At 35.6% G+C, this 26272-nt stretch overlaps 4 protein-coding genes across 10 annotated transcripts; 2 read left to right on the top strand and 2 right to left on the bottom strand.

The window, feature by feature from the left end:
- The first annotated feature begins 490 nt into the window (after window positions 1-490).
- Window positions 491-6959, top strand: LOC105832948 (lipase 3). The gene is made up of 8 exons (XM_012674295.3): window positions 491-3227; window positions 3875-4070; window positions 4170-4284; window positions 4578-4821; window positions 5196-5354; window positions 5456-5543; window positions 6129-6271; window positions 6395-6959. The coding sequence occupies exons 1-8, from the start codon at window positions 3111-3113 to the stop codon at window positions 6545-6547; spliced, it is 1215 nt and encodes a 404-aa protein (XP_012529749.1). The 5' UTR covers window positions 491-3110; the 3' UTR covers window positions 6548-6959.
- Window positions 6896-16144, bottom strand: LOC105828433 (arginine/serine-rich protein PNISR). Of its 2 annotated transcripts, XM_036290579.1 has the most exons (12): window positions 15397-16144; window positions 14830-15018; window positions 14467-14717; window positions 13279-13450; window positions 12952-13133; window positions 12625-12864; window positions 12366-12468; window positions 11262-11333; window positions 10698-10792; window positions 9660-9819; window positions 8724-9584; window positions 6896-7032 (listed from the first exon to the last, which is right to left on the bottom strand). In XM_036290579.1, exons 1-11 carry the CDS (start codon window positions 15488-15490, stop codon window positions 8749-8751), a joined length of 2394 nt encoding a protein of 797 aa, XP_036146472.1. In that variant the 5' UTR covers window positions 15491-16144; the 3' UTR covers window positions 6896-7032; window positions 8724-8748. The 2 variants fall into 2 exon arrangements, with proteins under 2 accessions (XP_036146472.1, XP_036146473.1); XM_036290580.1 differs by lacking the exon at window positions 6896-7032 and having other exon boundaries at window positions 8149-9584.
- Window positions 16145-17032: 888 nt separating this feature from the next.
- LOC105833355 lies at window positions 17033-18721 on the top strand. Of its 4 annotated transcripts, none has more exons than XM_012675044.3 (4): window positions 17033-17188; window positions 17932-18129; window positions 18195-18387; window positions 18472-18721. In XM_012675044.3, exons 2-4 carry the CDS (start codon window positions 17938-17940, stop codon window positions 18579-18581), a joined length of 495 nt encoding a protein of 164 aa, XP_012530498.1. In that variant the 5' UTR covers window positions 17033-17188; window positions 17932-17937; the 3' UTR covers window positions 18582-18721. The 4 variants fall into 4 exon arrangements, with proteins under 4 accessions (XP_012530498.1, XP_012530501.1, XP_012530499.1 ...); XM_012675047.3 differs by lacking the exon at window positions 17033-17188 and adding an exon at window positions 17215-17330; XM_012675045.3 differs by lacking the exon at window positions 17033-17188 and adding an exon at window positions 17539-17626.
- A 119-nt stretch (window positions 18722-18840) lies between these two features.
- Window positions 18841-26239, bottom strand: LOC105833353 (terminal nucleotidyltransferase 4B). Of its 3 annotated transcripts, none has more exons than XR_004964285.1 (9): window positions 25118-26239; window positions 23747-23917; window positions 23273-23630; window positions 23020-23166; window positions 22586-22779; window positions 22327-22480; window positions 21845-21983; window positions 21423-21693; window positions 18841-21174 (listed from the first exon to the last, which is right to left on the bottom strand). XR_004964285.1 is itself a non-coding variant. In XM_012675039.3 (8 exons), the coding sequence occupies exons 1-8, from the start codon at window positions 25684-25686 to the stop codon at window positions 21488-21490; spliced, it is 1938 nt and encodes a 645-aa protein (XP_012530493.1). In that variant the 5' UTR covers window positions 25687-26239; the 3' UTR covers window positions 18841-21487. The 3 variants fall into 3 exon arrangements, 1 of the variants encoding a protein (XP_012530493.1); XR_004964286.1 differs by having other exon boundaries at window positions 18841-21170; XM_012675039.3 differs by having other exon boundaries at window positions 18841-21693.
- Window positions 26240-26272: the final 33 nt, after the last annotated feature.

The raw sequence follows: 26272 nt of genomic DNA, 5'->3' as shown, positions 1-26272 counted from the left end.
TATTGAAAAACGTGTATTCAAATTGTGGTTTGGTTCTTTATTCTTTATTCTTTATTACTTTAAAAGCACAAATTTCCTATTCATGCAAAAAAAAAACAGACATCGTACGCAAAACGAAATAAAATAATATAACAGTAATATCTGCATAAAAATTGTATTTAAATAATATGTTGACACTCAGTTTTGCAAGCTGGATGATTTGAAGTGGACGTGTATGTGTACACAGACATGTCGTGTAGCTAATTGTGAAATCGTTGTCTTTGATGAATTGTTGCCGTTTATGCGAACACAATCATGCTGTTAATCATGTTTAGATGATGTAAAGCATGTTTAGATGAAGAAACTTAAAAAAGAAAGAACTGTGACAATTAATCATACAAGCGCGTCGTTGATATGTCGTATAATTTCAACGTGATATATTTTTTATTTATACACTCTCTCTTGATGTTACGTTGTCGTTTTCCCTACCTCTTTTTTAGTTTTGTAACTTCACCTTTTTACGAGATTTGAAAAGAATCGCGGAAAATTATTAAAATTATCAGAGAATTCTTTACGATAATATTGAAACGATGAAGTCCTATGTATATATATATATAAACACGATAATATTAGGCAACAAATTTTAAATTTTATCGATTATATGAGTGTGAATAGTCATTTTCGATGTATTTTTGCCTGCTGAGCATAAATCCGTTGTCCAAATTCGGCTAGCACATCTTTGAGAAAAATGGCATCAAAGTTGTAAAAAGGGCATTTTTTATGGTTTTCGTGACGTAGCACGGCAGCAAATTTTTTTCCTTAATTTCATAAATGCCATGCGAAAGTGCCAACTTTTAGCTTTAAAATGCCTTATGCTTCGTTTTGGTACGATTATTCGTTTCTGAGATATAGCTAGAATTACAGAACTAAAGTTAAATATTACACTGTAGAGTGTAGGCACTCGGACGAGGGAACCTCTTCTCCCACTCAGCTCAGGACTGTCAACACGTATCGCTTCGCCTAATTGTCATTGAAAGACATATTTCGGGCCAAGTTTATGTGCAGTGAGGCCGCGAGGTGACGTATTACTACGGAAGTAAGTTATTGTTTCAGAAACGAATAATCGTACCAAAACGAAGCATAAGGCATTTTTAAGTTGGCACTTTCGCATAGCATTAATAAAATTAAGGAAAAAAATTTGCTGTCGTGCTACAACGTCACGAAAACCATCAAAAATGCCGTTTTTACAACTTTGATGCCATTTTTTTTCAAAATTGTGACGTTCTAGCCGAATTTGGACAACGGATTCATGTTCAGCAGGCAAAAATACATCGAAAATGACTATTCACACTCGTGTAATCGACAAAATTTAAAATTTGTTGCCTAATATTGGGTGCTTTCCATTTAGTAACATAAGTCGACACAAGCATCATTCTATCTTTTTTTGTGTTCAATGAGTAACAAAGATAGAGCGATACTTGTATCGACTTGTGTTACTAAATGGAAAGCACCCATTATCATTTTTAATGGCTTTTTCCATTCTAATCGTGATTCTGAGTCCGCCATTTTGAATTTTCAAAAACGCCATACGGCATTGAAAAATAGACACTTCAAGGAAAATTTGAAGCCCTTTTACAGCATTTTATCTCAAAAATTGAAGTGGCCAAGGGAAGGGGGTGGCCTTTTTGACAGAGAACGCCCCATATATGTGTGTGTGTATATATATACACACACACACACACACACACACATTAGATGCAAGCACTTCGATTACAAAGCTGTCAATTTTGTTAAATATCAGATAATTATGTATAATATCTTAATTGATTACATAATTCACAACATTCAATATTCAATCACATAATACCTTACGTCTTTTGTTTCTTCCTTTTTTTCCAGTCCATTACTTTCATGCATTGTAGAATAAAAAATTTGCGCTACAATATTTTACATTGTAACAAAATATCAGTTGACCTGGGGTACTCTAGATCTCGAATTGGGTATAAATTTCGTACATATCTCGTAAAAGTCTTCTTACAGATAAGCACATATATCTCGAGAAGGAATTCAATCGATTATATTTTATATACATAGGGTCTTGCCTAACTTGACTACCTTGAATATCCCATTTATTTTTAACAACAAAAAATATCGGAATGTCAGGAAGTCATCTTGTACGAAAGATATAAATATATGATAAATAATTTTGCGATTCTAAAATTATCGTCATTTTATTAATTAAAATTACATAATTTGATTTTTTTGGTTATTCCGCATAAATAACAGTATTTTAAAGTAATTATAAAAAAATAAGTCTATTACGCGACAGCGCACGTGAGCACCCAAATATTTCTGACGTAGTTAGTTATCGCAGCGCGCATTTTTTCACGACTATCGTAGAATTTTAACATTATCAACCAACTGGCAGCTGACGTCACCGTTAAGGATTCTCGGTGGTAATCGTCCACGTGTTCGCGCCCGTCCCCTTTTTTGCCCCGGTTGTCTCTTCGTTCTGCCGTATCGTCGTTCCCCGTCTTTCAGGGATTCGTGTCGTTAATAAAAACAATCGCGGCCTCGACATACGTGAGCAAAAAAAAAGCGGATAACGACTATAACGTATTGCAAGATGAGGCTGTGGCGGGGTTGTGATTTACGGAAGAGGATTCGGATTCGTGCATGGGAAGTAGTTCTGAAACTTTTGCCTATCTCATTGTCACAATCCGAAACTGATAATCACCTCCTCGGAAGGATGAGAGGGGTGGGAAACGCAGGATATGAATAAAGGCGCGCAACCGAGAGTCTTCCGAATGTTTAAAAGAACGCCCACGCTTCCTCGTCACATCGCACCTCGTCGCATCTCATTTTCCATTTCTCAAATATATGATTTAGTATTTATTGTCTTTTACATATATTTACATTTTACTTTACAAAAGTAAAAGTTCATGAATTATTTAATCGCGGTTATGCGAAAAATTTTGTTTAAATGTCAGTATAATTGGAATAGTGTTATAATAAATTAGTGTATAGTGATATCTTCATTGAAATCCACAAGATAAAACGAGGGAATCTACATATGGTAAACGTATTGTAATACGAGCATATTGCTCCGTAAAAAGTGACTTCCTATTGAGATGATTGCGCACCGGTGTTTTGTCTCACTGCTATGTTATGGATTCATCATTCAAATAAACGGCTTATTTCGTACACGCGGGCTGTTCCCTCCGCGTACCGATCCTAATCTACTGGTCGTAAGTGAAATACAAATCTTTTTTCTAGAAAAATATAAAATATGTTTAATTAAATCACTTTAGCCATGGCAATTTATCTCGACTTAAACATCACAAATGTATCATAAATAAATAAAAACAGTAATTTAACAGATAGAACTCATAAAAATTTCAGAACTTTTATTACTTTATTAATTACAAATTAATAAGTTTAATCACTAATATATCAAAAACTTTTAATTAGTTTTTTACATAGTATATTAAAGTATAATTAAAAATTTTTAATTACCTATCAAATATATCGTTATCGTTTAAGTATTATTAATTATTATTAAATGAGCGCACAAGCGCTTAATCTTTTTTAAAGAGATAATGTTGCTCTTACAGTATGTTAATATTGGAACACCTACTAAATTATAAATATTGCTTGAATGATAACATTAAAAGTTGTCACTTTTTCAAAAAAAGCCAAAGCTCTCTTATACTTATTTTATAAAAATCATGATCTGCAATTATATAGATAGAACAAAGAATAAACATTTTGCTATTAATTTAACAATCATCCACAGGCATAATACATTGTCAAGTATAGTTATACTTAAAGTATAATTACAATTAATCTTTAATCATAAATTATATTTTAACGATTTATTTACTATTACTTTTAGGAAGATAGAGTAAGACAGAGCGGCTACCCTTTTGAGCTTCATCATGTAACAACTGATGACGGTTATATATTGGCCGTTCATCGAATACCTAATTATTCGAATAAACCTGTTGAGAATCATCGAGTAGTGTTAATCATGCACGGATTATTGGGATGTTCGATGGATTGGCTGATAACTGGTCGGAATCGATCAATCGGTATCACATCATAATTTTGTTCTAATTTCTTTAGTTTTACATATATATACATTTTAATACGAATATTGATTAAAGAATTGCCCTTAATGTCGTCGTTAGCTTATCTCCTGGCTGATGAGGGTTATGACGTGTGGCTTGGCAATAACCGTGGGACCACGAACTCGAAGAACCACACGACCCTTTCCATACAAAGCGCTCAATTCTGGGACTTTAGGTATCCATGAGAAACTCGACGTTGAAATTCGACATGTGTGCGATTTTGATCTCTTTCATTCAAGATTAATGCGAAGAATGTGGGAAATACGATTAGAATATATGAGTCTTCAACCGTATTCAATTCGAACAATCTTAACGATAATTGAATATTATTTAATTATCAATTATAATTTTACAATGACATCTATTTATACACATTATAACAAAATATTAATTATAGATTATATGTGTGTGTATATTATTTTGTACACACAAATATTAATGGTAGTTTTCTCTGAATATTCTTCTTAGCTGGCACGAGCTGGGTACGCACGATTTACCCGCTATGATAGACTACATATTGGCTCAAACCGGCCAACAGCAGCTGTTCTACATAGGCTTCTCTCAAGGAACAACGCAATTTTGGGTTCTTACATCTCTTAAACCAGAATACAACAAAAAAATCAAGCTTATGTCTGCTTTAGCCCCCGTGGCTTTCACCGGACATATTGGCGGACTGCTGAGACCTCTGAGTTTCTTCGCGAACATTTTTAAGGTAGGAATCGGACGACTATAAATTGTTAAGATATTCTCCTTAGATATCAAGAAATAACTGGCAGAAGCCACTTTTCTAAAGTGTATTGTATTATTTTATAGGTAAACAGAACACAATTATATTATTTGATATTTTTTCTCTACAAGCAAAATTATATTTCACATAAGTAAAAATTTTTACATATATTTATGTATAAAAATTAGAAATACCCTTTCGCTAAGAAAGATTTGCGACAAGAAATATTTTCATTATATGTTGTAAATAATAATTACATTAAAGAAGGTTAAAGAAGAAATAGAATTAGATTTAAAAAAACGAATGCTTCTTGTAAGGCATTCTTGTACTTCGTGCTAATTATCCGCTTAATTTGGCAGGTATTTTACAAGTTCTCCGGATATTTTGAAGTATTAGCAAATTCGGAACTAGAAAAATTCATAACGCGTAACCTTTGTCATGAAGAAATTTTCACTCAACCCTTTTGCGCGTTGATCGTGTCCATGGTTGGAGGCTTCAGCACCAATGAGACAGATTACGTAAGAGTCTTTACGCTATCGTCGTACGAGTTATACGAAATCGGTTCCAAACTAAACGTGACTCCGATTCATTTACGTGAGGTAATGTTATATTTTTTCAGATGCACTTGGCGGATTATCTGCAATTTGCGCCGGCGGGGTGCTCGTACAAACAATTGGTTCATTACGCGATGGGTATTCAGAATCCAGGTATTGGTTTCTCAGTTTGATTTTTTTGTTAATTACGAGCTTTACAAGAGCTGTACATAGTGAAAGATTTTGTATTAATTTAACACAAATGAATATGTTAGAAAGTAACACAAATATTCATATAAAAAATTATTATAATATATAAAATATGTAATATAATATAAAATTTAAAAGCAAATTGTGGTAACATGTTTCTTTCAGTGAAATTATCTATATAAATATTTTTTAATTGATGTTTAGTAGGATATTTAAATTAATACACATACATTTATTTATATGTATATTATATGTATATTTAGAATTTAGCTTTTAAACTATTATATTTATATTATTTGTTTACTTATGTCTGTAAATTGTGTTATTTTTTTAATACTAAAAAAGTTAATAAATGTAACACACGATAGTCAAATAATATAATCAACACATTATGAACATGTTAAATTAATACTTAAATCTTATAAATTTAACCAATTTTATCAAAGATCATTTTAATATAGATAGATATAAAATATTTTTTGCTGTGACAAAATCAAAGGTTTTGCGTCTTAACTATGATTTTTTATAACCGAATCACTTATCTTGCAGGACATTTTCGGCCTTACGATTACGGGATGCTGAGAAATCTCATAATTTACAAGCGATTTGTACCGCCAGAGTATCCCATACAAAAGATTACGGCACCGGTGATTTTGTATCATGGTTTGAACGACGTCTTAGCCGCTCCAGATGTAATTAAATTACTATTTTGCTGTATACAGCGTAAAGAAAGATTTTGTCACCTTTATAGTTTCATGTAAAATGTCAGGTTACAAAATCTCTTTTTTTTTATTGTTACATATTATTTATTTTAGGACGTTAAGATATTGAATGGAAAATTGCCGAATATTTTGGAGGATCATATGGTGACGCTAAAGAGATTGAATCACTTTGATTTCGTATACGGTTTGCACATACGAGATCTTGTGTACAATCATCTGATTGAAAGAATGAATTCCATACCGTAAAGGGTAAAATCCAAGTTCTCAAATATTATTTATGATCTCCGCAAATGGTTTGGATTAATCGTAATTTTATACATTTTAAATATATATAATTAATACTTTGATCAAATCTCTAACAACCTTTCTGATTCTCATGCACATGGGATTAATATGGAAAACACGTGAACCACTTTAACTAATTTTGCATCAACTTTATTTCACGTTCATCTTTTTCGTAATCGTATAAATTTTGATTACGATCCTTTTCGTTTAGAAAAGAAAACAGATTTTTGTACATTAAAGTGAATAATATTAGATGAATTTATAATACGTAGCCATAAGTATTACTATTTATTATGTAATGTTACGATTTTTTATACACTATCTGAGAGAAGAGATTGAACGTGTGATGCATATTATAAACATTGTAATTGTATCACAATGCTGTATATGTTGACGTACTGAATTATAGTGTAACGTTGAAGCCCAGCGGAAGCCAGTGGAAGATGCTGAAACAAAACAAAATTTCTAGGACTCGCATATCGAAATCCTGACGCACATTCAATCTACATAATAACTGATTAGTTACTTCGGCCGAACAATACTCTCTAAGTCCACACAAAAACAATCTTTTTTCATTCAAAATTCAAACATTTACTGTTCCACTCATATAATTGCAGATATAAATCATTAATTATTTAAGTGTTCATCTAAATTTAATTGTATAATTGCAGCTTTTATTTATACGTGTATTTAATTAACATTAGACGGAATATATAATTTTATAGAAAAAATTTTTTAAATATTTGCGTATATCTTGTTTAAAATAATTTTATATAGAGAAAAATAGTATTGCAAAGTTTTTATTAAAATTTTTACTTGTCAATGTGTTAAGTAAACTACATTGTAGAAATATTTTCCTCTTTCGTACAAAATTATCCCAAAAATTTATTGTTTACTTCTTGTAAATAAGAATCTTAATGTCATTGACAATATTTATTTATTAATACAACAATAATTTCCATATCACATTTGTATATCAAACACACGTTTCTAACAAATTGTCAGAGCTATATCTTATAATTCCGATACCTAAAAAGATAGTTGGAGAATTAAAATCATACTCTCTTTAAATTGCTACATTTCCGCATGAAATAATTGTCTTTTACGGCAAGAACAAATCGATCATTCAGTAATAACATTTTGTGAATAGAATTTATATTCTTTTTTGAATGTTTAGATGAAAAGATGACCCATTTGAATTAGGTTTCATTTATGTCATCTCAAGATTTCAAGATACTCTAATTATTTTAAAAGTCAGTATCTCATTCAACTAAAATGAAATAATAGTTTAATAACATTTTTACATTGCACTGCATATATAATGTAAAATATGAATAACATGATGGATAAAAATTCATGGACTAATTTTAATAATTACTTGAAGCTATGCAATTGTAATTTTAGAACAAAAATCTTAAATTTTAAAAACATAAATTAGATAATTAAACAATTTATAAATTTTATATTATATTAATAATAAAAAATGTCTTGAAAAAAGAAAAATTATTCTGAAGATACTTGGTGGATAGGAATGCAAAATTATAACTTGCTAATCTTGAACATCTTGATAAATTTCGACTTCCTTTAATTCATTTTTCATTTCTTACAACTAAATCTAATAATAAATCTTTACAATAACATATCTACAAAAAATTTATATGAAGTGATTAAATATCTTTATTGCATATAAATTGTCATTACTCGACACTCAAAAGATTGAACAAAAATTTCACTGTTTTTTTTATTGTGTAATAATAAATTATATTTATACATAGATCAACTTTTCCAACATAAACTTTAATTAATATAAAACTATACAGAGAAGAAAATATAGAAATGTTCAATTAATTTGTAGTTATCTTACATGCGTATTCTGTTACATGAAAATAATATTCGCGAATAGAGAAGAGAATTGATAAAAAGAAAAAATACTACAGATTTTTGCATCATTTACACGTAACACGTACAATCGCGCTGCAATAAATCGAAAGCTGATTCGCACAAACAAACAAAAAAAAAAGAAAAAGAATCTAAGATTTCTTGTTAGTTTGAACAAGCGGCAAACTTGTTAAGAACAATATCACTGTTTTATCCTGTATTTTTTCTGTTAAAGCTACGATCAGAATGAATATACAACCTTGGGCTAGGAGCAGGTCCTGACCTCAATTCCTGTATCGATGTGACGACTTCTTACCATCGCGATAGCTCGATTTGGATCGTGACTTTCTGCTTCGGTCCCGCGATCTGGACCGTCGTTGGCTCCTCCCAGAAACATAGGACCTCGATCGTCGACGATCCCTTGAACGGCTGCGCGATCTCGAGCGTGATCTCCCGCGTTTTGTTCCTCGTGATGATTTGCTGCGCGATCGGCTACTTCGTCGCCTCTCTCTGGAACGCGAGCGGGATTTCCACCTGCGAGAATGCGATCGCGAGGACCATTTCCTATCGGCGGACGTTGATCTGGAGCGTCGATAGCTGCTACGGGAGCGCGATCTCGCACGTTTGCGGTCGCGCGGTGACTGCGAGCGACGCTTCCTCCCGGATCTGTGATCACTGGAGGATCGCGAGGATCGTGAGCGGTAATCCTTGCGCGATTTTGCCGACCTCGAGCGGGACTGCCGCTTATAGCCACGTTCGGACGAGCGTGACGATCTGGATCGTCTGCCGCTCCGCGACTTGCTTCTGCTCTTGGACTTTCGCCGTCGATTGTAATGCTCGCGCTGCTGCTGTTGTTGATCGCGTTGCTGTGACTGCCGTTTGCCCGTATTTCGCGGTTTCTCATGCTTCTTAGACTCGCGACTCGATTCGGACAAGCTGCTCGTGGACTCGCTGCTGCTCGATTCAGAGTCGGCGGATCCCGATACGGAGCTGCCCGTCTTGACCGCCTTCTGGCCGTCGGCCGCCGGCGCATTCTGCGGCGCCACCGCTGGACTTTGATCGCCGCTCGACAAAGTTTCGGACGCTTCTCTTTGATTATCTACCGTTTCTTTTTCATCAACTAAAGTATGACGTCAGGAAGTTACACTTAATGTCCCAGCGGCCACATACGATTGGGTTGTCAGTCGAAACATACCTGAGTCCCGGCAGCTAGTATTACCGGTATGATTTTCCTGTTGCTTATTACTATACTGCTCCTCGCTGCGCTGTTCCTCCTCTTCCTCCTCTTCAGCCAGTCGCGCCTCAATCTCCTCCTCCGTCTTGCGGAACGCCTGCTGCCGCCGTCTCAGCGTTTCCTATAAAATCACTCGTAAAATAAAATGGAATTTTATAATCATGTAAGATTGAAGATAGGCAAAAAGGAGAAGAGAAAGAGAAAAAAGAAGCGAAGAACAAGATTTATTTGTTTCTAGATTTTTTATTAGATATGTGAATTTCTAAATATTCTCTAAGATTTCTGAAATTTTTTATTTTGTAACTTTCACAGAAAATTTATTAAATTTAACACGTTTGGCGCGGAGCCGATTTTGGTATGCTTTCCGTTCAGCTAGCGGAAAGCGCTCAGCGAATGCCTGGATATATAATATATAAACAGAAGATAACGCGCTCAACGCGGTTACACTTTTGTTCCACTCTCTATTTAGGCCATGGGAAGGAGGGGTGCAACCAATGCATCGAAAGTATAAACAAAAGATTGGGAACGGTAAAAGGCGATATGGCCAAAGAACGATCAGTTGTAGGCATAATTACGAAAGAATAAAAACACAATTTGAGAGCATCTACGTTTAGAATATTTCAATAAACTACATTTAAAAAATGTAAACATATTTTTTTATATTATATGAATTACCAAATTTATTTTATAAAAATTTGATACTGTTTATCCCCAGAAAGCCATGTCGGTCAAATAAGTACAATGTCAATCACTAGGAACTGACCCCCGGCTAAACGGAAAGATTAATGTCAGCCCTCCAGCGACTCCCGCCGCGCCGAACGTGTTAATCTATTTTTTCAGAAATTTTTATATAAATTAAATAAAGTATTTTTTTGGAAATCTTTATAAATATAAAATGTAAAACAATTTTTAATATTGTAAACATTTTTTTCATCAAGGAAAATAATTACACTGGGATCATGAACGCGATTTGTTCAAAGCAATCTCAACAATTCCTACCTTCAATTCCTCGTCGCTGTCGTCGTTCTGTACCTGTGTGTGCTCGCTCTGTTCCTCCTCGGATTCGCTGTTACTGTCGTTATAGATGCTCAGACCTACGACAGACAGATCTAAGAGTTACATCCGTTACGCACGCGTAGCGTCGCGACGCGTTTGTCTTTCGGCGTCGGAGTGACGGAAAAAAAAGGAAAAAAGATATATGCAGTCGTTACTTTCGTTAAGAAACATTCCTGAGAAAGAATGAAAGAAAAAAGGGGAAGAGAGAGAGAGAGAGAGAGAGGGGGGAGAGAGAGGGGGGGAGAGAGAGAGAGAGAGAGAGAGAGAGAGAGACAAGAGCGACACCTCCTGTTGGTTGCGGCGACAAGTAATTTCAATGAGAGAACGGCCGAGTTAATATCAAATAGAACTTCAACTTTTGCGTGATCTCACGCAGTGATCTCTTTTTTTCCTTTTTTCCTTTTCCTTTCTTTCTCTTATTTTTCTCAACGAGTCACTGCATCGAGTTCACGGCCGTTCCCTATGGATATCGCCGTGCGTTACAATAAATCGTTAAAGCGTACTCACCGAGTCCTTCGCGAGTGATCTGAGCAAGAGGGGCCATGTTGAGGGATGCGACGGGGGTCTCTCCTGCAGGGACTTACAATACACACGCATTTAGTAACCAATCGCCTAAAAATGCGCTACCGCACGGATAACGCCCCCAACAATATTAAATGGCCTCTAATCGGTCCATTCGCGCATAGGGGTGGGGAGGGGGGCGAATTAGCCCCTCGTCCCTTCGCTTCCTCTCATGTACCTTAAGAAATCTTTATAGCATTATTTCACACTTACAAGTCGAACTATAATACTCTAATGTCTTAAGGAAAAAATTAATTGGCATCGCGCGATTTGCTATGCGGCTTCTCAGTGAGAAATAGTACATCGAATCGACATCGATTCGACATCGAAATCATCATTTCAATGTCGATTCGACGTCGAATTGATGTCGAATTCATTATCGTTTCTCGCTGGGTTATGACTTTCAACGGAACTTAGAACTTGGAAGCCCGCAATGCCCGAAAAAAAAAAACGAAGTTGTTAGAGATACTTATAAAGAATCAGATCACAATTAAGGGTTTTTAAATGTATAAAAATCGAGCGGTAAAATATGGCCATAATGTAAGATGGATATAACACGTATATCTTTCATTAATTATATAATGAATATTATTAGCTATTATTAATATCTAGGTTACCTTATTAAAATAAGTCCTGATTATATCATTGCAATATTGTATGTTTACATTATAATACAAAGAATATTTTATAGAATTTTATCGTAGATATATCGCGAGAGAGATGATATATATCATAAAAATGCCAGTGCATAAAAATGTTTCTAAAATCTGTGACATGTAATCACGATTATGTGGTTAAAAACGAGATGTCTTATGCTACACGCAAATGCCTGAAAAAAAACGCAAAATACAGGATGACCTGAAATTGCCGAATAATTGAGTCTACATCTTAAGGTATCTCTGTTTAATGCTTTCAACTTTGTATTACACAATCGCACAGCTTCGTCGCAGCATGGTGCGGCAAATAGATTCGCTGAATCGGATTCTGTGACCCGACGGGCAAAAGCACGGAAATGCAATTGGTTAGTTCTATCGTGTGTATCTGGGGTACCTTTGGCACGTGCGCGGCTCCAAACCTCTCTGCATACCGCGCCAATCTCTTCATTCGTCACTTCCAGAAGTATTTCTGTCAACGATCTCCTTACTTTCAACATCTGCGTAAACGAAGGATATGATGCAGTTTATGCAGTATGGTATAATTAAATAAATATTTATTGCAATTTATTAAACTGTTGTTAAATTAATTCAAATCTTTCAATTTATATTTAGAATCTATCAATATTATTTTAACAATAATTTCTTCTACTTACCACATCCTCTAAAATTTCCTCTCGCGATCGCTTTTGCACGATCGGGATCGAACTAACCGCAGCAGTCGGGCTCTCATCAAGGCCTGTATGAGATTCTGGCGAATCAGCGTCCCTGAATCGCGATTTTCGCGGCCGAACGATAATATCCGGGGTGCGATCGTAATTCCTTTCCACAGACTGCTGCCCACGTGCGTTACCCGCGTCGAAATCCTGCTCGGTTTCCTTTTCCGAATCCGAATCCTGTATATAAAACAAATGACAATTTCATGAGAGATCCGCAAAGTCAAACCTGCCACTTAGATAATGCAATTCACAATTAATACTTACAAATTTACTCTTGCCGGGATTGAGCACCGCGCGCGCCTCGTCCTCTGCTTGCTTGCGAGCCTCTAACTCTTGCTTCCTCAACATCTCTAGCCTCTCCCTCTCCATGGCCTTTTGCTTTTCCTTCTCCATTTTTTCTAATCCTTCTCGAATCCACGCCGGTAACTGTCTCCGTTTTGCGGCGTCTACGCAAAGTGAATTAATTAACAACAATATGTAAATAATGGCTCGCATGAAATTATCATAATTGCTAAGTCAGCTGAATCAGCTTCAATAATTGTAAGCTAATGAAATAAGATTGATTTTAGGTTGTATTTTTATTATTTTTACCTATAGTTGTAGTAGTATCCTCCTCTGGGGTTTTTTCTCTGTCATCTCGACACCGAACAGAATCCATCACTCTCATATGAGGTCCTCTATTAGCATGCCTAATGCCCTTCATGAAAGGAAGCGGCTGTGGCGATACTGTGTTAGGTGGCTCACCAGACCAATAGTTAGTAACCTATTAACAGAATTGGGAACGTTACTTCATAAAAGTAACGCGTTACCGTTACTCGTTACTGAAAAAGTAACGACTCGTTACTTTTTCGTTACTTTATTGTCTTTATTAAAATTAATATTTATTGCTAGTACTGAAAATCTATACATTACAGATCGAGTCTAACTAACTCTAAAATGCAACCACAAAGAATAGAAGGATTTTTTAAATTATATATATATATATATTTATTTATTATAGATATTAATATATTAATATTAATATAGATATACACTTTTCTAATTGCACGTATAATCATTAATATCACATTAATATCACACCAATCTAATAATAAAAGTCTTTTAATACTCGTATGCAATCTAACATGTAAAAAATTAAAAAGCGTCATAAACATCAGACTTTGGGACACATACAGACCTTGACAAATATAAATAAAAAACAGAAAAACAGAAAGACAATCAGAATTTGTGCTAATAATAAGTAGTAGCTAATAATAACTTTCTGTTGTACAGCATTATATTACTAATGCAAGTTCTAATTAGTTTCTGCCTTTTTGCTTTTTATTTTTCTATAAATGTCTGAATATGCCTTTCTTATTTTATCTAAAGCGCGCGATCTATTAAATAAAGATATAACTAAAGTAACAATAAAAGTAATGCTTAAATTTGTTACCGTTACTGTAAAAATGTAACGACGTTACCGTTACTGTTACAGATAGAAAAAAGTAACAATCGTTACTAAAAATAAGTAATGGTAACGGTGCTACAAGTAATACGTTACTTCTCAAAACCCTGTCTACCTGAAGTAACCACACATTTAAAGAGATACTTAGAATATTGCGTAGCTTTATATAAAACTAATCAACTGACTCATTGAGATAATAAGATACTTAAACCAGAAACGTATTAGATTGTACCTAACCCAGAGAAGAATTGAAAACTCTTTGATGTCTTTTCTAAGCCTAAACTATTTTATGACATTCTGAATCACAAAGAATCCACTTTCTTTCATTTCTTTACCTGATTATACGGTGGTCCAGGTTGCACCGAATTATACGAGTACAGCGACGGTGCTGGTGGAGGTGTGTTAAAGTCAGTGGTAGTCGATATCGTTGGCGCAGGTGGTATAACTGGTACAGCTGGAAGTCCGATTGGTTTACCATCGGGATCTACAGTAACACCTGGGGGTGGTACGCCACTCCATTCCCAATTCGCAGTTCCAGATGTCGAGGTGTTCCAGTGACCCCACTGATTCCACTGAGTCCAGGCTTCTATTTTCATCAATTACATTGCAATAAGAAACTTTCTCTTGTTGGCAGTTTCACAATTGTTTATTCATGTTAATTGAAAAAACTGTTAAAATCACATGTGTTCTAGCCCTACCAGAACCACTGATGGTTGGTGCAGGTGGTGCAGGAGGCACATCGTCATCCTTGGTATCCATGTCCATTGGTGCCTCACCACTACCATCATTTGCAGAACATACAGGATTTATGCTGGGTGGCGGTGGTGCTGGTGGTACAACAGTCTCCTTCATCTTTATCCACTGCTGTGCTAGAGCTGCCCAATCAACTGTAGTGAAACAAACAATAAAATTCATATGTTACCAGTAATAATCTTGGTTACTTGTACTACTCTCTGTTAGTATAAATTAACATCAAGCTATATCATATACAAAGTTACTTATTGATAAGTCCATAGTACAAACACATAGATTAACAAAACACTTCTTTTTTTTTACATTTTAGAGAAAAAGAAAAATAAACTAAGTGCTGATGTCAACTATTAGAATATTTATCTACCAAACTATTGTTTATACTACCAAACTACTGTTTAACTATTATTTATGCTGCGCTATCTGAATATCTTCATATATCGTCGTTTTGCAACAGTGAAATCACGGACTTCACCGCGGATATATTCGCTATAAACCGTAGATTCAAAATCTACCTTGATCGTTACTCATGTTTTGATAAGTGGAAGGATTGAGCGCCCATTGAGTCGGATAGTCTTTCCCTTCGAACATCTCTCCGCTCATTTTCATTTGACGTCGTGCAAGTTCAGGATTCCGAACCAGTTGTGCCTTAACCTACTGCAGTGAGAACCATAATCCTGATTCCGATTCTTTTGACGCCACTCGGAAGAGTCGGAAGCGAACTCCGAATTCCGAATTCTCGGAAAGCGGAAAGCGCCGCGCGGCGTCCTCGAGCACTTTTCTCTCTCGTTCGATCGCTCTGCCCGCTAATACCTTGTCGCGTGAGAATAGCAAACGCGCCTCCGAAAGTCTCGTTATACCGTGTGCTCGAAAAGTTCACGGATATTGTCGTCCCCGGATGCGCCTGCTCGTAATGCTCGCCCACTCGCCACCACTCGCCACGAGCGAGCATTAGCGAGCGACACGGACGATACGTAATGCACTGTGCAACGACGAGGAACTCCGGAGGAAGTGCAAGGAAGTGCCGGGATCTCGGCCGGCTTTATGAAATGCGATCCCGGGATCGAGACGACATTCCACGACGCACCCAAATGCACTTTGTCGGAAGAGAAATATCAGGCAACTCGTCGCATTTTACAGCATTGATCACACATTACTCCGTCGCAAAATGCAAAACTGTATCGGACTTGTCGCTTGTCGCCCGACACCCAACACACCCAAATACCCAATAGTGTCGCCATGTATATGTAATTTTATAATTTTAGCACATACTTATGCCCGTATTCATAATCTGGCCTTAGCCCGGATCTACAATAAGTGTAGTAAGCCTTTTGCCATAAGAAATTAACCAATTATATTCGATTATTTTTCTCATATTCGATTATAATTGGTCAATTTCTTATGGCATAAGGCTTACTACACTATAGATCCGGGCTTATACTTAATGCAAAGTCTAAAATGCTCGGTCTACAATGTCAGCAGGAGTAATGGAGTAAGGAGTAAGAGTAACAATTAACCAATTAAAAACCGGGAGTAAACGAAATGGGCAAATCTCATTTCATATTTCTTACTTCTTACTCCTACTCCATTACTCTTGCTGACATTGTAGACCGAGCATAATATGTCAGCAGGGCTGCGTTCAGAAACGTCACCCGAGTGTTCTCGGGTATCATTCTATCCTTGTTGTTCGTTCTATGTGAAATAAAGATAGAATGATACTCGAGAGCACTCGGGTGACGTTTCCGAACGCAGCCCAGGAGTAATGGAGAGGAGTAAGGCCAGATCTACAATAAGTGTAGTGATTTTGAACAGTCCTACGAAAAAAAACCGATGACTGATTGTGACTGATGCTTTTCTCTGATATAAAAGATACTATAATATCTATCAAGTCTTATTTGTAAGTTTAATTCACCTCAAAAGTCTTTTTTATAATTAATAAAAAGTTTGATATTTCTTATTTTTGCTTGTATAGTTGTTTCTTATTTTTCTTTTTTTTCCTCTTTAATAACTACAATATAGATTATAAATAATATTCAATTCGCATATCTTTAATTAGACGATAACGTATTACAATATTGGATTTTTTCGCATCTTTTTTTATCGAGTTTTCTCTCAAAAGTATCACACGACTAACAGACCATAACAGACTGTTTATTGTTTTTGAACGCACCTGATGCATAATGGATGGATACTAACTTAAACTGAATCCGTCTCTCCGCCATTTTATCTACGTAAAAACGAGCCCCGGCCCCGAGAGCACATCAGCTACAGAGATTATCGCGACAGTCGTGAGGGTCGTGAGCAACGGTAAGTTGCACGACGTTAATACTGATTTTCGTAACGACGTAACAGTCGGTCCTGACGCGATTACATAATATCTTTATCGAGTCTCCACGACGAACCTATTCCGTCGTGTTTTCGCTTTCAAGCCATCCTAATTATTAGTTAGGTAACTTGCTCGTACGCATCGTGTTAAATTTCGAAGCAAAACATTTTCTTATAATATTAACGTTTCTGCGAAGACTCCGTTGGCACGACACGGGATTTGACACGACTGATTGATTGTTTGTGCTATATGACAAATAATTGTACGACACGAGATTAGAGAGTAACATATATATATATATATATATATATATTGCAGGATATTAATGCACACATAGCATTGAATTTGCAGATAACTGAAGAGTATATTCGTCAAAATTTGACTCAGGGCCAGTCACAGTATAACGCGAGATACGCACAGTTAATAATTTAATTTTATACATTCTAAAATTATCAACTTTTAATATAAGTGTTATATAAATCCCTGTATATTTCATTTAGGATTGGTTGTTCCAACTTCTTGGTAAACTTATCTACCAGGTAAGCATGTGTCTATGTTCATTTCTTTTCTTAAATAAATAAAGACAAACATATATTTACCTGATAGGTAAATTTGCCAAGAAGTTGGAACAACCGACCCTTAGTGATAAGATTAAATTTTATGTATAGAATAATTGTCTCGAATATCAGTCTCTCAATACCTACTTATTACTATATTCTTGCAGTGAACAATGGCAGGCAGGCTGTTTGCAAGTCGCTTGCGACCTGTTATTCAGATCCAAAGATGTAATCTAATGACAGTGGATAGAATCGGTAATAGGGATGTGGTTGGCTATGGATACAATGGCGAGCTTTCCTACTTAGACAGAGTAGATTTCCCCTGCCCTTCGATTCGCTGGAAGGAAAATACTCCTGACATCATGGTAAAAAGGGCTAAAAACTTCTCTTGACCATCATAATTGTCAAATTACCATATCTCTTTTGTCAGGCGCTGAGAGAGAAAGAGAAGGGTGACTGGAAAAAGTTGTCGATTGAAGAGAAGAAAGCTCTATACCGTGCCAGCTTTCGCCAGACATTTAGTGAAATGGATGCACCGACAGGGGAATGGAAGGGCATCATTGGTATGACTTTGCTGGTAATAAGCAGTGGGATATGGCTCTATCTGTATTTTAAGACATTTGGTATGTTTCCACACTTTCGATGTAACTCGATTCGATTTACAATGTCGAGGAATTCCCGATTTAACAAAAAGTTTTCTCTTCTAGCTTATCCACCCTTGCCTGAAACATTCTCACTAGAGAGACGATTGGCACAGTTAGACCGTATGAAGAAGCTCGACATGAATCCGATCGACGGACTCTGTGCGCGAAAGTAAATTAAATTTACCTCTGTTACTAGATTACTTAGTTATCATGTACATTATCTCGGTCTCTGGGCACTTGTATATGTACAAGTGGCGAAATTTTAATAAATGCCACGTGCAGTTACATTAGATCGCAGATCGATATATTAAAATACATTGCTATTTATGGTCCTTAAAATATATTAAATTATATGAGATAAGTATAAATTAGTACAAATTACTATAAATGACTACAAATTAAATATACAAATCGCTGAAATATAGGACTTGATTAAAGAAAAAGGTAAGTAAGATTTATTTTAACTTCTGTACATTTTTTTCGCACCTCTCTCTTACCTTGGATTGAACATATGCATACAAACTTACGAGTAGATAGTTGTAAGTACAAATCGCTGCTGGCGGCTATTGAAAATTCCTAAATCCATAAGATTTAGTTTGCACAGTCGCTATCTCACTTTCCTTTCTCCTCGCGCAAGATTATATATATTTAAAAAAAAACAAAAAAAAAAAACGGGTAACTATACTGTTACCTGTACTTTTAAAAGTTCGTAGTTACACAGTTACGAACTTTTAGTAATGCGTGTATGCGTCGAATATCTTTACAATCTCAATGTAACGGCTGTGAAACGACAATACAATTCTACAGAAATAAAACTGTATTACTGATCGTGTTACATCGTTACATTATAGCTTAGTTAAAAATATACCCACACAAATATAAATATACAATTATAATCAAACTTTTTTTTGAAAATAGAGTATATTGCTGTCGAGAAAATTTACAAACGGTGAGTCTAACTGGTCTTAAATGATGGTTATATAAGAGGTGAAACCGCCTTCCTTAAAATTATATATACAAACAAGAAATAATTAAGATCAGATATCGGCATCATTCATATTTATTAAACTTTTTTTTCCATTTTTTTGTGAGTTTTTTTACAGACGATCCGATAAGTCTTGTTCGGGAAATTCGATAAATATGAGTGATCACGAAGTTTCGTTATCAAACTTTCAATGATTACGAAATTCTGATATTTATAAAAAACACGTAATTTGTTGAGGATCACTAAGCGATAATAATAGTTTACAGAGTTTTAAAAATGTAGTATGGCTTTATATAATGCTTTACAGTAACATTTAAATAATATATTTATATATATTTATATATATCTTTAAGAAATTGACAATTTAATTATTAAATTCAATCACAGCGTACAATATTACATATGAAAGAGTTTTAAGTTAAATAATATACATGGAATACTGGGTGTTATATATAATTTAAAAAGATATATCAGAGTTAAACATCCTCAATTCACGTGGCTAAATTAAAGAGTTATAAGAAATAAATCTTTACATCGCACATTTAAAAGATCGTTGAACACAAAAATGCAGTAGCACCAGAAAAGGATTTTGATCTGATGTCATTGAAGAGATTTGTTGCAGTGAACTCTTTTTTTTTTCTATTCTGTCTTATTAATTATTGCGTCAACGGAATGTAACATTTGATAGCGAACTATGTCTACCATGATCAGTGAACATAACATGGAGCTTTTAAGTAATGTCAAGGCCTTTTCGCGTATTGTCATATACATAAGTTTTCATCAAATGCAATGTAAGATTCATAAATATCAGATTCTTCGTTTTCTTCCCTCTTTGTATAATACAAACACATTTTATTTTAATTATCTGATATAAAAATAATACATCATTGTTCAGATGTTAAGAATTATGAGAATATTGAGAAACTGGTGTCTCTTTGTACAAAAAGAAGCTACATAAAGCTAATTTGAAAAGAAAAACAAATTTTTGCTACGAAATAGACTGCGAAGATTCGAAGCGTTGTCATCACTCAGTCTTAATAATAAACTACTTTTTAAAAATATTGTTATTTAAACTTTTTAATTTCTTTTCCATCGTATTATGTATCACACATAAACCTGCAATTTTATTAAAATTTGAAAAACGTACCAAAATCTTTCAACAACGATATACTTATACTTTGTAGAGAAAAAGAAAACAAAAAAAGTATAGTTTTAAATAGATATGGCTTCATCCACGAATTTTTATGATAAAATCCCTATAATAATTACTTTTAGATATTTATAAGTTAAAAAAGAATTTAGTAGGTAACTTTTAGACTTACTTCTCTATGTTTTTGATGTATGTTACAATATGTACAATAGATAAGTCCCAATATCACCAGATTTACTGTCATCTTGTTATAAGAATATAGTTTCGTTTAAAAAACTAAGTTTTTTGTTGTCACTATCAGCGTGTTTTACAGTTTTTTTGTGTTGAGAAAAACGTACTATAACTTATCATCTATATACTACTCATACTTTTAAATATATTACAGTACGTTACTCATAATGGCTGCGAACACAATTATTCGACGATGGCAATGATAATTTTTTTATAGATGTGAGATTATTAATAAAATATTACACCGGTATTGTATAACCTGTGCAACAAAAGCGAAATGGATCTTATCTCAATTAAAAATTCTGTACGTCTTTAATATGTAAACTTTTGCATACAGAATAAAATATGAGTCTGGCAAAGAGGGGAAAAACAATAAGAAATATGTATACACACACACACACACATACATATATATATATGTGTGTGTGTGTGTGTGTGTATATACGTATAACTACTGCTTGTGTGAGCATTCTTGTTCGACACAAGAATCATAAAATTTTCAAATTATTGGTTCTCTCAGAACCGTAAACATTGTGCTTCTCTGCACAATGAAACTAAAACTGAAACTGAAAGCGAAAAGATATCGCGTAGAATGTGATTCAGTTTTTATATGACCGATCATTAATCGCTGTTTTTTTTTATCACACAGTTATGATGTTGAGCTCGCTACTTAAGTGACGGAAGTGATGTCCGAAATTGTCGTGCACATTTCATCACCGTACACAATCTCCAGTCCCACGTTGCATCGTACACTGCTTCTTCCTCTTCATTGAGTTTGGTCTAGAGCTTGGACTGTGACTAGTATTGTTATTATTATTATTGTTGTTTCCATTACTGTGAAGTGCATGCTTGGTCTTGTTCTGAACTATATTGTTGTTGATGCGATGATAACTGCCTTTGAAACTCTGTTGGTGACTGGCTGCAACAGAGAAACATCGGCAAAATAATATGTGTCAAATGTGAAAGATATCGTCAAACGTTGTATATTCATGTAACAATCTCATTGAAATCTGTTGCAACAATTTTGTAATATACATTATGTAGCAAACAGAATCGGTTGATTATCATACCGTGAGTGATTGTTTTAAATGCTTTTTTTCCAGAATAACTGTGGATTTGGTGACTATTATACAAGTGTCTATCTTTGTTTTTGTCGTTTTCGTTCTTTCCACCGGTGTTTGGGGAATTACCACGGCTACACTCGGAGTCCTTAGACATATAAATAATTTCAGAATTAATATTGGATTCATTTAAGAAAGAACAAGAGATTTTTGGATAGTTAAAGTGGGAGATAAAATTTGCGTATTTATTTCAGGGAAAGGAATAAATGGATACAGTTCTAGTGGTATTTATTATCATATTTAAAACATAAACAATTGGTTTGTAATATCAAAGTGATTAAAATTATAGAAGTTTTTTGTCATCAAACCCCTACTCGAAAATTTCGAATTTCGATTACAAGTAAATTAAAAAAAAAAAAAATTAATTAATGTATGATATGAAATTAGAATATAAAGATAACAATAACGTATTCTTTTTGATGATTATTTACCGTATCACTGGCAGGAGCTGAAAGAGTGGATGCATCAGAACCAGTTGAGCTTGACAGGGAGTCTCCTTCGCTTACGGGTAAGAGGAATGTTTCTTTGATCCACCTACGATATTCTATTACTTCATCAGTCACACGGATTATTCTTCCCAGTATGCTGCTTATAATAAAAGCATCGTTTTATTATCATTTTCAATCATAAAAATACAATACCATACAAAATAAAATAGAAAAAAGGATATTTTAGAAAGATAAATTTTACCTTACTTTACTGGCGTCATTAATTAAGATATTTGAGGGATTGGCCGCTTGAGAGAGAATACAATAGGCCCAATTAAATGCACTCTTTACATATAAAGCACCATAACTACTACGGCCAATATCATTTCCGGGTGTGAGCGGATCTTCTATACACAATAGGGATGGTCGATGACCATCTATCATATCTCGTTGAATCTATTAATTAACATGTATAATCAGTATCAACATACTGAAGTCTATATTAGAATACTGGAAACTGAGATTACGAATTGAAGATTAGAAATTAGAATTCGACTGATAAAATTTTAATTCACTAATAATTGTAATCCTAATTCGTATATGCTTATTCTGTAGTTGGTTCAATTATAATCTCCAATTCACAACTCTCAATATTCAATCTTATACTATAATGTGAATATAAAGTTGTTATTAGACCTCTTCTTTAGATATGTAAAGACCACCATCCTTTACACGTATGCCAGTCTTAACATAGTTGAACTTTCTACCATATAGCTCTAAAAATTCAATCAATAACACTCCTAGGTTGGTGTTTGGACAATGAATATCCTTTCTCGGATGTAACTAAAATAATAAAAAAAATCACATGAATCGACAATTAGTTTCGGCCTCGAGAAAAAATTGTTACAATAAGAAATGTGATACATATCATTACAATGATTGTACTCACCTGTAAAAAACTGATGGTCATGAGTATTAAACTGTACGAAGATATACCACCGGTGAATACTTCGTTAAGATCTCTTTGCAGTAGAAATTGCTTTAACACCATGACTAGCTTCTCCAGAACTGGATATTGCTTCTTAAAAGTATTTATCAACTCGGCGGATTTGACGCCATTGTTCATGTTGAAACTTATGTCCACTTTAATCTCGCTCTCCTTATCGGTCAGTTTGACAATTGGCACACTGGCCTTGTCCAGTACTTTAATAGATGATGGCTCAGCGATATTTTGATCTAGCAAAGCACGTTCCAAAGTACGCAATGGAAGATTTGTCCACATTCCTATTACTACCAAATCTATATCACTGCAAGTAGGATAATATCTATATATTTCACAGTATGTTACATATGTGTCTGTATTAAAGACATATCTCTCTCATGTGACATATATATTTTAGTATAAATCCATATAAGGACTTACCTTGTAGGCAAATATAAACCAGTGCGAAAGCTACCAAATACTTCAACTTTCGAGTCTGGCCAGAGATCATAAATTACTTTTTCTATTTTTTTTACAACAGTCAATCTTAATACATGCTCTTCCTGCGAGGGGCACATATATGCATAAAAATCTTCTATTTCCTCATGTAATCTAAACAAAACACAAAACTATTTAATGGTGTCCACACCATACAGAATCAATTTTTTAGTATCTTTAAAATGATAATGAATAAGTAAAGTATACATTGCATCTCTGTAAGAAAAGTAACAAATCATCTATATAAGATTATTCAGAAAAAAGGAAGAATTATATATTTTAAAGTTATTTATAATGACATTAAACATAAGTTAAACATAACTTGAAGCAAATAACAAATTATTTATTTCAAGTTTTGGATGTAATATAAACATTAATTTTGTTATGTTAAATATTAAAAAATTCTTTATTCAACCCTATAGATAAAGGGTAGGATCAAAGAGATTTTTCAAAACTCTGTCATTTTTGTCATTAAATTTTTATTAAACAATGTTATTAAACATTGTTATTAAACAATGAAGTTCTGAAGTCTCATAGACTCATAGGTTTACTCATAAGTTTACCAAAAATATAGGTGTCTACCTAAGATTAATTTATATGTTATTTTTCTGTTTCTTTTAATTTTAATTTAAATTGTATCACTTTTCCTGATTGATGTATTTAAAACACTGCAAATTGCACATATAAAATTTGGAAAATTTTGTATCTCTTATCTTGCCGAAGTACAATGTGTAAACTTGAAATCATTCCTAATAAATGCAAATTCTTAAAACAGGATGTTGAAGTTTTGTTTGAGACATCTTTGTGCAAAGTAGCCCCGGCATGTCTTGTCCTTCAGTTTATAATTCAATATTGCTGTCTGTCTCTCTTTCTCTCTCCCCCCCCCCTTTTCACTTTTTCTCTCTCGATATCCCATATCCAAATGTTTACATCAATTCCCAAGTCAACAATAACGATAATAACTTCAAACTTTTTGCGGCTATTTACGAACTTTATTTATAAATGTACATGGAAAGAGATAGAACGTTCCATCCGAAGACACCTCGTCCATCATCCCGGAAGGAAATGCTGCTCTTTCTCTCTCGCGCGCGCGTAATCAGAGACAATACAGTGATACAAATAATATATTTAATGCCAAAAGATTGCACCGTGCCACTATGTAGCTACTTTTCCTTAGGATCTCCTCCTCCTTCGTTCTCAATAGCGCCTAACATAACCTAAACCGAGAAGCCATATGGACGGAGCAATGTGCGTGGGGGCAATCGTTCTCAAGTCGATGATTCGGGCCGGATTGCCGGATACTCAATTACTCACCCGATCACCCCCTTGGAGTAGTGCTTGTTCGGTACGCGCCAAGGGCAACCGCCGTACTCGCCCACGAGGGCGTCGTAATTGTAATTCATGCCGTAGGTGCTCGCCCGATTTTCGCCTTTCCTGCGGGACGGATTGTAGTAGAAGTTGCAGGCGTTATGGGGCACACGGTGCTCGCCGTTTCCGTTGCCAGCGGCACTGCCGTGAACGGCGGACGTGGTCCGACCGTTGCTACCGTTGCTAATACTAATGCTGTTGCTGGTATTGCTGCCGTTACCGTTGCCATTGCCATTGCCGTTGTCATTAGCGTTGGCATTGGACGACGGCATAGTGCCGGCCGCGGTCGTGGTCGTGGTCGTGGTCGTCGTTGCCGTTGTAGTCACCGCCGCCGCTGGGCTCGTGTCCAGCGCGAGAAAGTCCTGCTGCAGCCGCACGCCCATCGCGTTACTCGTGTTCGCGTCGTTACGCAGAGTGAGGACGTCGAGACCCTTCTCGGCTTCCCAGATGTGCAACCAAAGATCCTTGGCGGGGCCGTACTGCTCCGGTTGATACCAACCGATGGTCGGATCCATTAAATTGGCGCCGTTGGACGGGGGACCTCCTCGGCCAATCTCTTCCGTGCGTCCGTGTGTGCGTGTACCGTATGTGTACGCGTGTGAACGCGCGCGCGCGCGCGCGCGCGCTTCCGACGCCGTGCGTGCGTGCGTGCGTGCGTGCGTACGTCACGCGCACCGTGTCGTGTCGTGCCGTGCCGTGCGTACGTTCGGTCAGACGGTCGATTGGTCGAGCGGACGGATGCACCACGCACTACGTCGCGTGTCACTCCCTGCGTGTCGTTCCTGCGTCCCTCTGGCGCGCGCGCGCGCGCGCCTTCTCCGGTCTCCTCCCTCGGCGCGTGCCGCACTCACGCGAGCTACGGAGCTGTGTCTCTCTCTCTCTCTCTCTTTCTTACGACACCTGTCGCGATATCGCGTGCACCGGTGATATCCGGTCTCCGGTCTCCGGTCTTGATCGGCGGACGAACGGGCGATCGCTTGATCGTTCCGACTGTAACCTGCCAAAGGCACCAAACTAATCGAGATTCATACGCGCGCACGGCCGTGGAGCACGACAGTACCGAGCAACCGAGCGCGAACCCGAGATTCGCCGACGGCGCCC

Source organism: Monomorium pharaonis, chromosome 8, assembly GCF_013373865.1.
Source record: "Monomorium pharaonis isolate MP-MQ-018 chromosome 8, ASM1337386v2, whole genome shotgun sequence".
Lineage (NCBI taxonomy): Eukaryota > Metazoa > Arthropoda > Insecta > Hymenoptera > Formicidae > Monomorium > Monomorium pharaonis.
This window is presented reverse-complemented; position numbering and strand designations above follow the sequence as displayed.

What these genes read in the sequence shown, in the direction of transcription:
- LOC105832948 (XM_012674295.3), top strand. Translation starts at nt 3,111, where the DNA reads ATGATTGCGCACCGGTGTTTTGTCTCACTGCTATGTTATGGATTCATC. An exon ending in CCGATCCTAATCTACTGGTC is followed by an intron (nt 3,228 to 3,874) that starts GTAAGTGAAATA and finishes TATTACTTTTAG; the next exon opens with GAAGATAGAGTAAGACAGAG. An exon ending in GCACCAATGAGACAGATTAC is followed by an intron (nt 5,355 to 5,455) that starts GTAAGAGTCTTT and finishes ATATTTTTTCAG; the next exon opens with ATGCACTTGGCGGATTATCT.
- LOC105828433 (XM_036290579.1), bottom strand. Translation starts at nt 15,490, where the DNA reads ATGAAAATGAGCGGAGAGATGTTCGAAGGGAAAGACTATCCGACTCAA. An exon ending in AGGAAATTTTAGAGGATGTG is followed by an intron (nt 12,469 to 12,624) that starts GTAAGTAGAAGA and finishes TCGTTTACGCAG; the next exon opens with ATGTTGAAAGTAAGGAGATC. An exon ending in GAGCCGCGCACGTGCCAAAG is followed by an intron (nt 11,334 to 12,365) that starts GTACCCCAGATA and finishes GTGTATTGTAAG; the next exon opens with TCCCTGCAGGAGAGACCCCC.
- LOC105833355 (XM_012675044.3), top strand. Translation starts at nt 17,938, where the DNA reads ATGGCAGGCAGGCTGTTTGCAAGTCGCTTGCGACCTGTTATTCAGATC. An exon ending in AAAATACTCCTGACATCATG is followed by an intron (nt 18,130 to 18,194) that starts GTAAAAAGGGCT and finishes CTCTTTTGTCAG; the next exon opens with GCGCTGAGAGAGAAAGAGAA. An exon ending in TCTGTATTTTAAGACATTTG is followed by an intron (nt 18,388 to 18,471) that starts GTATGTTTCCAC and finishes TTTCTCTTCTAG; the next exon opens with CTTATCCACCCTTGCCTGAA.
- LOC105833353 (XM_012675039.3), bottom strand. Translation starts at nt 25,686, where the DNA reads ATGGATCCGACCATCGGTTGGTATCAACCGGAGCAGTACGGCCCCGCC. An exon ending in TTTACATATCTAAAGAAGAG is followed by an intron (nt 22,780 to 23,019) that starts GTCTAATAACAA and finishes GTTAATTAATAG; the next exon opens with ATTCAACGAGATATGATAGA. An exon ending in CAGCTCCTGCCAGTGATACG is followed by an intron (nt 21,984 to 22,326) that starts GTAAATAATCAT and finishes TATATGTCTAAG; the next exon opens with GACTCCGAGTGTAGCCGTGG.